The sequence below is a fragment of the Capsicum annuum genome, chromosome 9, assembly GCF_002878395.1.
Source record: "Capsicum annuum cultivar UCD-10X-F1 chromosome 9, UCD10Xv1.1, whole genome shotgun sequence".
Classification (NCBI taxonomy): Eukaryota; Viridiplantae; Streptophyta; class Magnoliopsida; order Solanales; family Solanaceae; genus Capsicum; species Capsicum annuum.
This window is the reverse complement of record NC_061119.1, coordinates 188,528,383-188,543,867: the sequence shown is the minus strand read 5'-3', so window position 1 is coordinate 188,543,867 and position 15,485 is coordinate 188,528,383. Positions and strand designations below refer to the sequence as shown.

Genomic DNA, 15,485 nt, shown 5'->3' with positions numbered 1-15,485 from the left:
AGATCGAAATTGATTAAAGGGAGATAATCAAATACATTAAATTAGGGTTGTCAAAATAAACCCAAATTGAGTTGACCCGTCCAATTCGCTCAAAACTTAATGGGTTGGGTTCAAGATAATTTGCTATTGGGTAAATCTCAACCCCTTAAGTCTCAATCCATTTTCAAATTGGGTTCAAATAAGCCCAATCAATCTCTACTTCAACCCGTTCAATAGAAAAATTATTTTCTTAATGAAAGTAGGGGAAAACGTGACGATGTGTCCTCCCACTCTCAAAATCCCCTACCTCAGCTCACCCCCACCCCACCACAAGCCAACGTACCCCACCTCCACCCCGCCTCCCTTAATTAGTTTTATTTCTTAAAAAGCTCTTTATAATTTTTCTTCTTGTCCACACCCACCTCATCCCCATTCCCCCCTTCCTACCCCGAACCCCCACCCCCACCCCTACACTAAAAAGTTAAAAAAAAATTAATTTTCAAAAGTAAATAAATAAATTTTTTTGACAAAAAAAATAATCTTACCCCAACCCCCATCTCTCCCTACACCCCCACACCCTCCTCCCCTATACGACCTACCCCTCCCCCCCCCCCCCCCCCCCCCCCAAAAAAAAGTATATTTTTTAAAGAAAAACTCTTACCTCAATCCTCATCCTTTCCCTAACCCCTACCCACAACACCCCGCTCGCTCCCATTTATTTTTTAAGAAAAAATTATTTTTAAAAAAAAAAAAATTAAATTTAAAAAAAAAAAAAAAATTTTACCTCAACTCCCATCCTAAAACCCACCCCTCCGACCCCCGATCCCTCCCTAAAAACTAATTTTTTATTTTTTTAAAAAATGAATTTTAAAAAAATATTATTACCCCACCCCAACTCCCTACCCACCCACCCAACTTATCAAACTCATTCAAATTTATTTTCTTTACTAGAGGTAAATATTAATATGTTAATATTTCTTAGACTAAGCGGGTTAAATTGGGCTGGTCAAGACCCAACCCGATTTTTACCCATTTTAAACCAAAGTGAATTTAGACGGGTCATGACCCAAGCCGATATCCAATTCAACCCATTTAATATCTTCAATCTTAACCCAACCCACCCATTTGACACCCCTACATTAAACACAACCACCCAACCTATTCGTTCTAACAGTATATTTGACTGCAGGTTGTTGATGCACCAGTTGAAGAACCCAGTGATCAGGCATAACTTTGGTCAAGGAACGAGGTGCCACATCTGCTGTCAAGAAAAGCTGTAAATCAGTCCACAGTTAATAAACTTATGTATATAATGCAACCTCCCCGTTTTATGGTTGCAAAGTTGCAACAAGAAAAAACACTTTTTTGTTAAAAACATGAAGGCACGTGCATTTAATAGTCTGGCTACTTTTGGTAGCCTAAATGTCTTTAAGGGCATGAACTCTAGGTCCGTTTATGACAATCTATATATTCCAAATGTTGACAACACAGAAATTAGTGTCATTCTTGGTATTGAGAGCTAGATGCAGATACCTTTTCATTCCTAGGTATGATATACACGAATGCTATAACAAAGCTTATAACTCTAATAAACTAATGAAAGAGGAGAGAACTAGATAAACCGAGGATGTCATATTGATTTGAGAGACTTAACAGGTTAGCTGAAGCAATAATAGGAGAAAGGAGAGTGGGGCGGGGGCATAGGCAGAAGGTTGTAGCAGGTTACGTGAAGCAATAGGAAGGTTTGCTGAGATATACGAAATAATTATCAGTGACAATGACGTACTAACGATATAATGTTATGATTCACAATTCACATGCTATACGTTAAACACGATAAAGTGTTATTCTTAATTAACGCTTTCAAATAAAAATGAACTACGCATTAAAGTTTGTGAAGCGAGATTGCGACAAAATTAACTAAAAACCTCAGCTACTTCTAAAAATTATGTTCTCATTGAGAGTCGAACTAAAGACCTACCACTTAATGAACAAGTGCTCTAACCAACAGAGCTACGAGAGGTTAATTTAAAAATCGCAAATTCATCTTTAACTAATAAATATGAATTCTGTGCAACTTCCTTGTTTACTGTCCAACAGTAGCCGACCATGAAAACAAAAAAAAATCACTTTATTTGGTTTTCGAAGTTGTGCTTGATCATAGTTTTTGTAGTTAATATTTAAAATTTAAATATATTTTTTTAAAATATAAATATAATTTGAATATGGAACATAATTTAAATGGAGTTATATTATGAAAATAAAAAATTTAGGATTATTTTTTGAAAGAACATAAATCAAAAAGTGAAATCAAAGTTTTAGTTGTTTTCCAAATTTCAAATTCCAAATAGAGCTTCACGTTCTATTTAAAATTGGGGAAGTTTAAAAAATAGCAACTGTTTGGCACAAAATTCCACCTTCCATAGTCACACGTTATAATATGACTATTTATAGCCGATGTATTCGATTCACATCCGTTGTATTCGTTTTTACTCATTAATTTATATTCATAAAAAAATATACTAATCACATGTTATACTTTATATATTTTTAAAAATATGACTACATTGAATACAAGCCATGAATGACGATGAAAACATCATAACCGTGCATTGTATTTATAGTTACCATCATTTTTTTATTTTATTCTTTTCTTTACCTTTGATTTTTTTCCTTTTTCTTTTTCGATTCTTTCTTTCATTTTTTATGTTTTTTTTTCTTTTTCGTGTTTTTTCTTTTTTCTTCCTTTCTTCTATATTTTTTTTTCCTTTTTTTTCTTTTCATTTTTTCTTTTTTTTTTATTTTTGATTTTCTTTTTTGTATCTTTTTTCTTCTAATCTTATATTTTTTATATTCTTAAAAAATATGGCTACTTGAGTTCAAGTCACGAATAATAACAAAATATCATAATTGCTTATCGTATTTGTATTCAAATCATCATTTGTATAATTGTATTTGTTGATACAACTATATTTGTATTTGCATTTTATAGTTCACACTTATTTTTGTATATATATTATAGTTTGCATTTGTATTTGTATTTTATAGTTCGCACTTGTATTTGTATGTTATAGTTCGCATTTGTATTTGTATTTTATAGTCAGCACTTGTATTTGTGTTTGCTAGTTAGCACAATTATTTATATTTTATATAATTCACACTTATATTTTAAAGAATTATTTTGTATTTGTATTTTATAATTGACTGGACATTGTATTTATATTTTGTAATGTTATTTTATTTTTATTTGTGTATTATTTTTCCGATGCACTTATATTTTTAAAGAACTATTTTGTATATATATTTGTAAGTTGACAGTGTATTATATTTATATTTGTAATCTAATTTGTTTGTATTTGAATTTATAGTTGACAAGATCATTTGTATTTTAACCAATTGTAAAAGAATTTTTATTTTTATTTTTCTTTCTATGAACACTTGTATTTATAAAATGATAAATTATACAAATACAAATATTATATTTGTATCAAATGATACACTTTTATACAACTTGAACCTTAAGCATACAAAATAATACTTGCTTATATACAAAAACAGGCTTCTGGTGATGGATTTGGGCTTAAAGAAGGATAAGAAGAGAAGGGGTGGGGAGGGTCATCCTAGAATAAAGTGGGGGGGGGGGGGGGCTTGACACCGGTAAGTGCATTGGAGATAGGGAAAAAGGTGGCGGAGATGGGGGTGTGGGATTGTAGGGGGGACGTGGATGGTATGTGGGATAGGGTAGCTAGGTGTATCAAGGAGACGGCTAGAGAGGTGTTGGGACTCTCGAGGGGTCGGGTTGGTCAACGTTAGGGGGATTAGTGGTGAAATAAAAAAGTAAAGAAAAAAGTGGAGACTAAGAAGGGGGCGTATGCTAAGTTGGTTGAGAGTAAGGATGAAGAAGATAAGCGGGCAAATAGGGAGGAGTACAAGTTAGCTAGGAAAGAGGCTAAGTTAGCAGTTACGGCTGCTAAGACGACAGCTTTTAAGAGCTTCTATGCAGGGTTGAAGAAGAGAAGTAGGGAAAAAGGTTGTATAGGCTTGCTAAGGTAAGGGAGAAGAAGGGTCGTGACCTCGATCAAGTGAAGTGCATTAAGGGGGAGGATGGTAGTGTGCTGGTGGAGAATGCTCATATTAAGAGAAGATTACAGTCGTATTCTCCTAAACTCTTGAATGATGAGGGGGATAGAGACATTGTGTTAGGAAAGCTGGAGCACTCGGAGGGGTGTCGCGATTTCAGGTATTTTAGGCATTTTAAGGTGGAGGAGGTTAGTGAGGCTATTCGCAGGATGAGAAGGGGTAGGGCGACGGGACCATACGAGATTTCTGTGGATTTTTTGAAAGTTTGCTGACGGGTCGGGGTTAAGGTGGTTGACCGAATTATTTAATGGCATTTTTAAAACTGTAAAAATGCCTGAGGCTTAGAGGCGGAGCACCATAATTCCTTTATATACGAACAAGGGTGACGTACAGAGTTCCAACAACTACAGGGGTATTAAGTTGTTGAGTCACACTATAAAGATTTGGGAGAGAGTGGTCGAGCGGAGGTTGAGGAAGATAGTGTCTGTTTTGAAGAACCAGTTTAGCTTCATGCCCGATCGCTCGATGACGGAGGCAATTCATCTGGTGCGGAGACTGGTGGAGCAGTATAGGGAAAGGAAGAAGGATATTCATATGGTATTTATCGACTTGGAGAAGGCCTATGACAAAGTCCCTAGGGAGGTTCTTTAGAGATGCTTAGAGGTGAGTGGGGTCCCGGTGGCGTACATCAGATCGATTAAGGACATGTATGAAGGAGCTAAGACTCATGTGAGGACAGCGAAAGGAGATTCAAAGTATTTTCCTATCTTAACAGGGTTGCATCAGGGTTCGACTCTTAGCCCTTTTCTATTTGCTTTGGTGATGGATGTTTTAACGCGGCTTATTCAAGGGGAGGTGCCTTGGTGCATGGTTTTTGCTGAAGATGTAGTATTAATTGATGAGATGCGGGGAGGTGTGAATGATAAATTGGAGGTTTAGAGACAAACCCTTGAGTCTAAAGGGTTCAAGTTGAGTAGGAGCAAGACAGAGTATATGAAATACAAGTTTAATGACTTGAGGCAGGTGGACAAGGTGGTAGTTAGGTTGGATTCCCAGGTTGTGTGTAGGAGGAATAGTTTTAAGTATCTTGGGTCCATGATTCAGGAAAATAGTGAGATTGATCAGGATATATTCCACCAGATTGGGGCAGGTTGGATGAAGTGGAGGCTCGCCTCGGGAGTGTTGTGTGATAAGAAGGTGTCGCTCAAAGTTAAAGGAAAATTTTACAGAATGACAGTCCGTCCGGCCATACTATATAGAGAGAAGTGTTGGTCAGTGAAGTACGCCTATATCCAAAAATTAAATGTTGCGAAAATGTGGATGTTGCGTTGGATATGTGGGCTTGCTAGGAGTGATAGGGTTAGGAATGAGACTATCCGAGAGAAGGTTGGAGTGGCTTCAGTGGAGGACAAGATACGAAAAGTTTGGTTGCGATGGTTCGGGAATGTGAAGAGGAGGGGCACGGATGCCCCAGTTCGTAGGTGCGAGAGACTAACTTTGGATGGATTCAGGCAGGGTAGGTGTAGGCCAAAAAAATATTTGAGGGAGGTGATTAGACGTGACATGGAGCAGTTACAGCTTACTGAGAACATGACAGATAGGAAGGTTTGGAGGATGTGGATAAGGATAGAAGGTTAGTGCCTACGGGTGGGCCGTAGTCAGTAGTTAGAAGAGCTTTGGGGTGGGGGTGCCTTTGGTTTGTTAGTATAGGGTATTACTATGTGGGTGCCTCTTCTATATTGTGACAACTTATTTCATTTCATGTTGTATTATGAATTTGCTTATTATTCTTTGTCCTGAGCCGGGGGTCTATTGGAAAAAGCCTTGCTACCTCTCCGAAGAGAGTGGTATGGACTGCATACATTTTACCCTCCCCAGACCTCACTGTGTGGGAATACACTGGGTTTTTTATTGTTGTTGTTATTGTTATATACAAATACAAATGATAAATTTGAAATACAAATACTAACGAAACATTTGAATTGAGTAACACATTGCATATTTATATATTTAAGACCCAAGCAAATACAATTAATTCATATACTTTGTTGTATACAAATACAAATAATAAATTATACATGTTCACGGTTAAACTATTCAACTATAAATAATAAATTTATCTAAAATATATAGTATGATAGAAATAAATATAAAATATAAAAGTTATAAAATACACCAACAACAACGAAAAAAATGAGAGAGAAAAATACAAAACAAAAGAAAAATGAAGAAAAAATGAAAAAAAAAATAGAAAAGAAAAATGGAAAAGAAAAAAAATGAAAAAAAGAAAAGAAAGAAAAGGAAAACGAAAAAAAATGATACAAAAAAATGAAAAAGAAAAAAAAAATAGAGTAACAGAAAATAGAGAAAGAGAGAAAATAAATGATGGAGACTATGAATTATAATTAGGCATAATTAATAGGCAAGATGAGGCTATAAATTATAATTAATTGAAATTTAGGCTAAATGGGATAATTAGGAGCCTATGTTTGTTAAGTCATGTAGTTATTCCTTTAAAAATTTTATAACCAAACACTATTGTTTAAAATAAAGTAAAATAATTTTCTAAAAAAAAAGTAAATAATATCGATGACCAAACTAAATTGTAGTGGAAAGACAAGATTCCTAAAATTTTGATCAACTGATTAACACTTCGGACATGTACTTCCCGACTTCATCCAGCTAGTTGAAGTGAAAGATAAAGTATTCTTTTAAGGTGAAATGATCTCCTGAACACTTGTACTTGTTTGATTTGTAAAGTAGACATTTTTACTTATACTTTTATCCTCTGAACCCTTTAACCCATTAAAATGAATATTTTAAATTCTTTTTTTACATATGTGGCATTAAATTGATGATTTAAAAAAACGTGTGTTTTACACACATTTTTCCACTAGTGAAGTCAATTTTTTTTTTACTTTAAATACTTTTTTATAAAAGATCATAAATTGAAAAAAAAAAAATAAATGAATAAATAACCCCTCTTCCTTACACCCACCCACCTAACCTATTCCCACCCCTCCATTTTTTCCGTTCATTTTCACTACCACCAGTCCGTCATCCAACACCTACTCCTCCATTTTCCCCATTCAATTCACTTGTTAATTGGGTCTTTTGCATTCAATTCACTCCTTATCTTCCCAAAATTTGAATGACATTGATAATTTTAAAATTCACCGAAAAATTTTGGGTCATTAGAGTTTTGAGTTTTTTTCGACGGTATTGCGATTTTGCTTTGAGCCACAAACAAAATGGTCTGGGCGCCTTGAGCTCCTCTACAAATATCTTCATTCAAATCACGACAAATTTGCTCACAAGAAGATCGAATTTGTGGGGTTGTTGTCTTCGAATTTGTTGCGGGAGTGGGTGTTGTCTTTGAATTTGTTACGACAGTGCTTGTTGTCTTCGAATTTGTTGCGGCAGTGTGCTGATGTCCTCTTGTTGTGATACTAATTGCGATGATTTAAAAATTAAAATGATACTAATTACAAGTTTAGGTGTCTTTTAATGGTGTTCCAATAATACGGTGATGTTCAAAAATGGAGGTGAGAGGAGAGAAGGACAGATGTTATTGAAGAAGAAAGTGGAGGGGGGGAGGGAAGCTTATTTTTTTTTAAAAAAAAGGATAATTTTCTATTTGTCATTGCTAAATGAGGTGAAATCTACATGCACTCATTTGAATTACACACACTAATTAAATGAGAAAAGGGTTTAAAAATATGTGTTTTAATAGATTAATGGGTTCAAATGACAAATGATTAAATAGAAGTATTCACTTTACAAATCAAGATAAGTACTAAGTGTTCACGAGACCATTTTACCTTCTTTTAATGAAAGAAAAATAAATTACTAAAATAATTCTCACTTTCCAACAATCAAAAGCCACAATGTAGGCAGCTCTTCTGCTTTTTGTTTCAAGTTAAGGTGAGTTATTTGGTGGGATGTTTGGTTATGGTAAACAATGTCTTTTTTTTTTAATAGCCGTGTTCGAATCAGCTTTCGGGCTAAACTAAATATACATGTCTTCTCCCATCCCATCGACAATAGATACCATGTAAGTGAACACTATTAACTATGAAATCACCATCAATTTGTCGTTACTATTATCCCCTCTCAACTTTCTTCCTTTTGCATTAAATTAGAAAGCTTTTTTCTTCCATGGCCAAATTTAAAAGGGAATTCACATTACGCTTATAGTGAAGACAGTTTTCCAAGTTGATGGCTAATCCAGAATCAAATGTGAACGCCAATGGTTTTTTCTTCCATAGCCATTGCTCGCATGTACCAAATGATCAGCAAGTGTTCCATATTTATTTCTGAGTAACATTTAAGTGGTAATGATTAATCAATTTATATTATCCCACCCAAGAGTGTTACCTACTGGTTCAATGAAGTTGAATTGAGCACTTTGAAGTCTCAAGTTCAATTTTCAATAGAGACAAATACTAGGTGATTTCTTCCTTGGTACTTATTATTGGTGGGAGGTGACAGATATTCCGTGGAATTAATCGAGATGTGTGTTATCATTTTTCTTCAATATTATTATCGTAATTTACGATTTAGCACATGACACATCCTCTTCCAGGTGATCTAAGAATTCAGAACCTTAAAAATATCAACAGCCACTTGAATATGTTGATGAAGTAAGAAAAGTAAAGATTTTTTTTTGGTAACCGGATACCATGTAACTCTATCCACCAAGACTAGAATAGAAGGAAAAAAAATCACTTAATATTTTTGTCTTTGCTTGAACGTGAGAACTCATGATTCTTAACCCATTTCATTGACCACTAGGGTGCAAAGATATTCTTGAAATCTAGGCCGTCATTATGTTTTGAATCCCATTTTCGCAGAACCTGAACTTTGTCTCAGCAATAAGTATGAGGTGGAGTGTAATACTGAGGAGATGTTTGAAAGAGTAACAGACTTAACAGTTATATACGCATTTATGGACAAAATGACTCTGAATGTGACTTGTGAGTGTTTTGATGTATAGAGTGACGAAGCGAACAAGAGATTACTCTCAGCTGGGGTTATTCATTGCAAACACTGACAAAGTATATGAAGACCTTGAAGATTGACAATGAATGTGGTGATGAAGTTGAACTCTAATCCGAAAAAGGTAGATATTTGTGGGAGTTTCCCAATGAAGAAAATTTGAAGGCTTTGATACCCGAGCAACAGTTCCTGTGCACGAGTAGAATGATGATGCGTGTATGGTTGGTGATTGAGAAGCACATTGACTACTCGTGGCACTGATATTAGTGAGATTATGACATATATGCCGTTGGACAGAGACAGTGTCGCTTTTTTTGCCTCCCTTACGCCAACCACTGTAGAAGAGGTTGACAAGGAGGCTGATTGCTGAAGCTGATTGGACAAAGACCGGGGCTATTACCACAGGTGCGACTACGGCTGCACGCCAATTGTTGCTCGGGTGTCTGGGCCTTCAACATTTACTTTATTGGGACCCTTTACAGCAGTGATATCTACCTTTTCCTGGATTATAGAGTCAACTTCATCGCGACGTTCATTGTCAATCTTCAAACTCTTAATATACTTTGTCAATGTATTCGTAAAGAACAACTGCAGCTGAGGGATACACATTGTTCGCTTAATCTCTCTATACATCAAAGCACCTCCATTCAGTTATTTTGGATATCAATGTGTATGTGATTACTGCAATTAACATATCCAGTGTAATCCCACAAGTGGGGAGTGGGGTCAGGAAAGGGTAAAATGTACGCAAACCTTACCCCTACTTGGTAGAGAGGCTATTTCCGATATTAATGCATATGAGAAAATCAACAACAACATGCCCAGTATGCTCCCACCAAGTAGGGTCTGGGGAGGTAAAGTGTACGCTGTCCGTACCACTACCTCAGGTTGAGGTAGAGAGGCTATATCCGATAACCCCCTGGCTCAAGACGAAAAAACATTCTAGAAAAGACATAATATAAGAACAGTAAACAATAGGTAGTAACAAAACAACAAATAATTACAGAACAAGACTACCACAAAGTCATATTACACTCGATCTATTCGAAACAACAAACAACACCAAGCATATGTGACAATTACTCTTTCAAATACCACCTGAGTATCGCTATCCCGTTTTGCAGAACCTGACCTGTCTCTAAAATAATTTTAGAGTGGAGTGTGAGAAGTAAAGAGAAAGAAGACAGACCATAGACCAAACTCAAAATAGGAACAACCAGTATTTTACTTTGCTCCTTGATGAGTCAAGTGTATAAGAGGATATGAATTCAACATGTCATTGTTGCTTGAACTATACAACCTTGTTTTAAAACAAGAAAATTGATGCAGTAAAAATGTAGACCTTACTCCTTTGTAGATAAATATTGAGGCCAAAACAAAAAATTATCAATCCTAAGTGAGACTTTGGAAAACTATACTTATTATAATTATGTTTCTGTCTTCTTCCCTATAACTGTCACTGCCTCCTCGATTGCTTGTGCAAAAGTTGCAATCTTGTAAGTGAAAAACCCCACTAGCATGGGTATCAACTCAAGGTGCATGAGTCCATATTCTGCCGCAAGGATGCTGAAAAGAAACCAAATCCATACAAGTTGCAATTTGTAAGCGAACAACCACAACTTAAACCACTTTATCCAATGTAAAAGCATCAACTCATGCTTCAAAACAGTCAAAGAATAAGCGCAGCACGGTGCATTAAGCTCCTGCTACGCGCAGGGTCCGGGGAAGGACTAGACCAGAAGGCTCTATTGTATGCAGCCATACCTTGCATTTCTGCAAGAGGTTGTTTCCACGGCTCGAACCCGTGATCTCCTGATCACATGGCAACAACTTTACCAGTCATGCCAAGGCTCTCCTTCAGAACAATAATAGAGTCTATAAATGACTCTTAGGTCCATTTAGTCACTAAAGAATTCAAGCTGCTATAGAATGGTTGATAATACCCTTTCTTGTGGTGTTTCAACTTTTTACAAGACAAGTCTCAAGTTGACTGATGGTTAATTACATGGAACTGAGTGAAATTCCACTTTGATTTTTGATCAAAGAGTGTCGTTGGGACCTCTCCAACCAGAAACAAACACATTAATAATTCGTGTCATTAGATTAAACTGAAATTTACGCCTCATCAATAATGTTCCTCAGCTTACTAAGTTTTTTTTTTTCCTTTGGCAGATAAGTGGTTAACTTCAAAACTCAGTAAACCAATAGGTCTAATTAAATCTTGAAAGTAAAAGGTGAGTAGCAGAAACTGAAGCTCCTTATAACCATCTCCATTTTCTTTATCCGTGCAGAAACGTTATAAGACAAGTTTCCTTGGAACAATTATTCTATTCACACGTATTTTAACGCGATAATAACGAGATAGTGAAGATCCTTACCGATTCCACCATTTATAGATCATGACCAAAACAACAGGAACAAGTAGCCTTGGCTGCCCAACTGCTCCCCTGCAAGTAAAGCTTTCTCGTAAGTTAATTAATCGGAGCTCAAACCAGTCCGTTATGGCATATGACTACTATTCCTAAGTCAGTTAAGGATTCAATAATGATACAAAGTCTTGGATTTTTCTTTACCTACTTGTTGCTTAATAACTTAAAACCTGGAATTACGAAATTGTCCATAGTGAAACAATCACAATGCAGCTGATCATGTACAACACAATGGGAAAATGGTAATTGCAAGTCTTACAAAGTATGGGTCTATCGGAAACCTCTCTACTTCCCCGCTGAGGTAGTGGTATGGACTCGTACATCCTACCCTCCTATGTTGTTGTTGTTGTTGCAAGTCTTACTGAGTATGAAGAGTAGGAGTATGTCAAAGTAAACCAACAAACATCTTTTACCTATTTCTTAATACTGGTATAAGGTATAAAGAGGAGGAGGATGCGGAAGTTGAAAAATCAACAAATTGACATCCCATCACACTTTAATCCTCTTTGTCAATAATGGTTTACACACAATTTTTCTTTTCAAATATCCGCTTGAGCAAATAAAATATACATATTTAAGCCTATTTGTCGATGTTGGCTTACACACATTTTTGTTTTCAAATTTTCATTTCAGTAAGTAAAAAGGCATAATACATAAACAGACACTCAAGCTTGGCCTCAGTTAGCAAGTAAGCACTCCAACTTTGAGAGTGCACATCTAGACATCTCAACTTGTCTCCACTGCGACAGTTGAATACTCCAACTAATCATCTAGACACCTCCAAAATGTATGTACCACGTCAGTGTTGACTGTTGAGTATCCATGAGACAAAGTCGGGACGAGTTGGAGTGTTTAGTTGTCAGTTATGACCAAATACTGAAAGTTGGCATTGAAACACCTCCCAGTTTAACTCAAGTTCATGTTATGTGCCAACACTCTATAATTTATCCACTAAAACATATTGGAATTGTTAGACGCTAGAGGCTGGTTATATACATTTTAACCGACATACAAATCTGTTTTTTAATATAGTTAACCTACATGCAAATCGCTAAACAATTTAATAAGACCCTTACGTACCAGACGTAATGCAAGTGTATTAACACGATGAAACCTTAATCCTAACAAGTCGGCATCTCTATATGGACCTTTTACTTCCATTGTGTAATGTTATTCACCAAAATCACATATACACTGAGAGACGGCAGGTCTCCACTTCCTTCCATATAATTTTTACCTTATCTCCATTTAATACCTTCAATATCATAATACTACGCATATAAATCAGTGCATTTGGAGGTTAATGTAGGGGACCTTCCAACCATCTCACGTTACTTTCTCTTGTTTTATCTCCATTTTCTGGCAATTGTGATCATTCTAATCTAGTTTAATCTTATATGATCACACAACTAACTTCACATTTGCTTTTCTACAACATTCATCTTGTAAAACTTGCCTTTCACTCTAACTTCCTACCGCATAGCACTCTCGTTGCACTTCTTCAAACTATAATGGAAATACACTTTGGCTATGACTAAAGAGGAAGATAAAAGACAACATCAAACTGTTGGAGGTAAACATGGATAGAAGGAAACATCAGCTAAAGATTGAATCATGAAAAGCATACTTGATGAGAGCTTTGGGTCCATCTGTCCTTATAGAATCCACGCTGTTCCCCAACATACGCATATACATCAATGAACCAAGTAGCCCAGCACCATAACTGGACAGATGGAAAACATGACATTTATCAACACCTGACATATGCATGTACATGAGAAATCCAAGTGACCTAGCACTGTGACTGGTCAGATTCAACACATAGTATTTTATCAACGCCAGTTTTAAAAGCTTCATGGCATATGTGCAGATCATAAGCTTAATTCAAAAGGCAATTTATTCTTTACAACGTGTTGGGGAATGTAATTTTATATAAGCAAACAGAAATAAAACAGTCTTCACTTGAAGAATACTAGAAGATCGTTGTATAAATGGCTATTTGTTCGGTAACAACATCACCTCTTGAAGCAAAAATAAAGAAGAAGAAAGTGATGATTTCCTTCATTCACAAATACTATCAAAACTAGAAACCACAATGGACCAATATAGTAATCAAAGGGAAGTTCACTTAATGGATCAGGGGTACATTAAACTGCAACATCACTTAGATGAGACCATACGTTAATCCAGAAGAGAAAAGAACTAGAACTTCTAAAGACAACTAATTTACCTTGCTGCAATTTCAGGAGAATAAGAGATATATGCTGAAATTATGCCAACACCACCAATCCCAATGGTGAGGAACTGTAATTTGTCCTTCAACTGTAGAGGAAAGAAACACAAATATTTTAGAAGTGTGAACTTGTACAAAGTCAACGGATCTCAATCAAGAGTATGATTCATGTGGAGAAATTAATAAATATGTACCTTAAGATACTGCTCCTCTGACCGAGCAGCCAAAATATTTGGGTCCTCTTTTGAACGTGTTGTTTCTCGGAGTAACACTTCCTGAGGGATGGATAACTCAGCATTATAAGGTTAAGCAGCATATTCCTATATCTCAGGAAGGAAACATGTTGAGCAAAAATAAAGTTTCAAGAAATGAATCCTTCAGGCAGTTCTAGTGACATACACTGCCCCCAGTTGCAGCCTTCTCCCACTTCTCCTGCTCGCGTCGTGTTGGTGCTGGTCTCCATCTTTTAGATGCACTTACGCTAGCCTGAAAACTACTTTCAGCTTGAAAGATGTCCATAGAAAGACAATAAATGCCAAATAGCTAGAGCTAAGTGTCTTAAAATTGGCATACTTTACTTTCCTCGACTTCAGCATCTAACACAGGTTTAGAAGGGGAGACTAGCTTCTCAGTCAAGTCGATTTCCATACTACATCCTCCAAACGCAATCACATTAGAGGAAGAAGGAACTTATATATCTCTATTCAAAGGAAAGGTAGGAAAATAGTCGCACCTGTCAAGACTCATGACTCTGTTTAAGCTAAGAAATCCAGATGACTCTTCCTGCTAAGATCAAGATGACATAGCCACCAACAAATTAAGAAACCGTTTTAACAGAAATGGTATTAAACAAATGCTGAATTTTACTGTCTATAGTATTATAGAACTTCTTCAGACTAACGCACTACAGAGACAAATCACAGTTTCATGCAAAAACAACTACAGCAAACCAAGTGTAGTTCCATAAGTGGGGTCTGGAGAGAGTAGAGTGTACGCAAACCTTACCGCTACCTCAAGGAGGGAATGAACCACTCAATGACCAACATTAGTCTATTCCCTGTCATGCAGAAAGCTAGAGACTATCAAGGAAAGATTCCTCAAAAGACATAAAAGTTGACTGCAGAGAGCAGAACAGAGAATCCATAATGTAGTCCAAATAAAATTCACCTCAACTCCAAGCTACTTGAAGTCCATTGTTTCAATTTTCAGTAACCATCACATTCTATTCAGCTCTATGTCATTCCAATACTATATAGTTCATCCTTCAAAACCAATCTGGGATACTATACAACTACATGTCATATAAATTGCACACTTACCTTGAAATCAATTCTCTAACAAATTAAAAGAACTCCTGGCAAAAAAACATACTAAACTAAGAGTGTTTCGATGTGGAGGAAATCATTTTACAGAAAACATTTTCTAATTTTCCCATGTTTCGATGGTCAAAATGTTGTGGAAAACATTTTCTCTGGGTAAACAAGTTTCTTAAAAATGAGGAAATGACTTCCCTTGAAAAAACAAGTTCTATAAGTCACATTCCAAAGTCATTGTCTCCTCCCACCCATCCAAAGCCCCCAACCCCCACTCAATCTATCCCACCTCCACAATGTTTTGCTAGATTATATTTTGGGATAATATGTTATTGCTTACTTAACAAACACTAGAAAATAGTGGTAATTTTCCAAGAAAACATTTCCTCCACACAAAACACACTCTAAGGGGTCGTTTGCTAGTTGGTTAGAATTATGCAAGTACTAGTCATG

General features: G+C 36.0%; 1 protein-coding gene across 1 annotated transcript; it reads right to left on the bottom strand.

The window, feature by feature from the left end:
- Positions 1–10,250: 10,250 nt before the first annotated feature.
- On the bottom strand, positions 10,251–15,154 carry LOC107842324 (protein CONSERVED ONLY IN THE GREEN LINEAGE 160, chloroplastic). Its single transcript, XM_047396347.1, has 10 exons — positions 15,130–15,154; positions 14,725–14,750; positions 14,453–14,502; positions 14,293–14,368; positions 14,119–14,205; positions 13,914–13,994; positions 13,717–13,808; positions 13,114–13,209; positions 11,436–11,504; positions 10,251–10,623 (listed from the first exon to the last, which is right to left on the bottom strand). The coding sequence occupies exons 1-10, from the start codon at positions 15,152–15,154 to the stop codon at positions 10,485–10,487; spliced, it is 741 nt and encodes a 246-aa protein (XP_047252303.1). The 3' UTR covers positions 10,251–10,484.
- Between the last annotated feature and the right edge of the window lie 331 nt (positions 15,155–15,485).

Coding starts and splice junctions, on each gene's coding strand:
- LOC107842324 (XM_047396347.1), bottom strand. CDS start 15,154: ATGGGAAAATTAGAAAATGTTTTCT. Junction 14,751..15,129: donor AAAATTAGAAAATGTTTTCT/GTAAAATGATTT, acceptor TTGGTCATTGAG/TGGTTCATTCCCTCCTTGAG. Junction 13,809..13,913: donor CAGAGGAGCAGTATCTTAAG/GTACATATTTAT, acceptor TTTCCTCTACAG/TTGAAGGACAAATTACAGTT.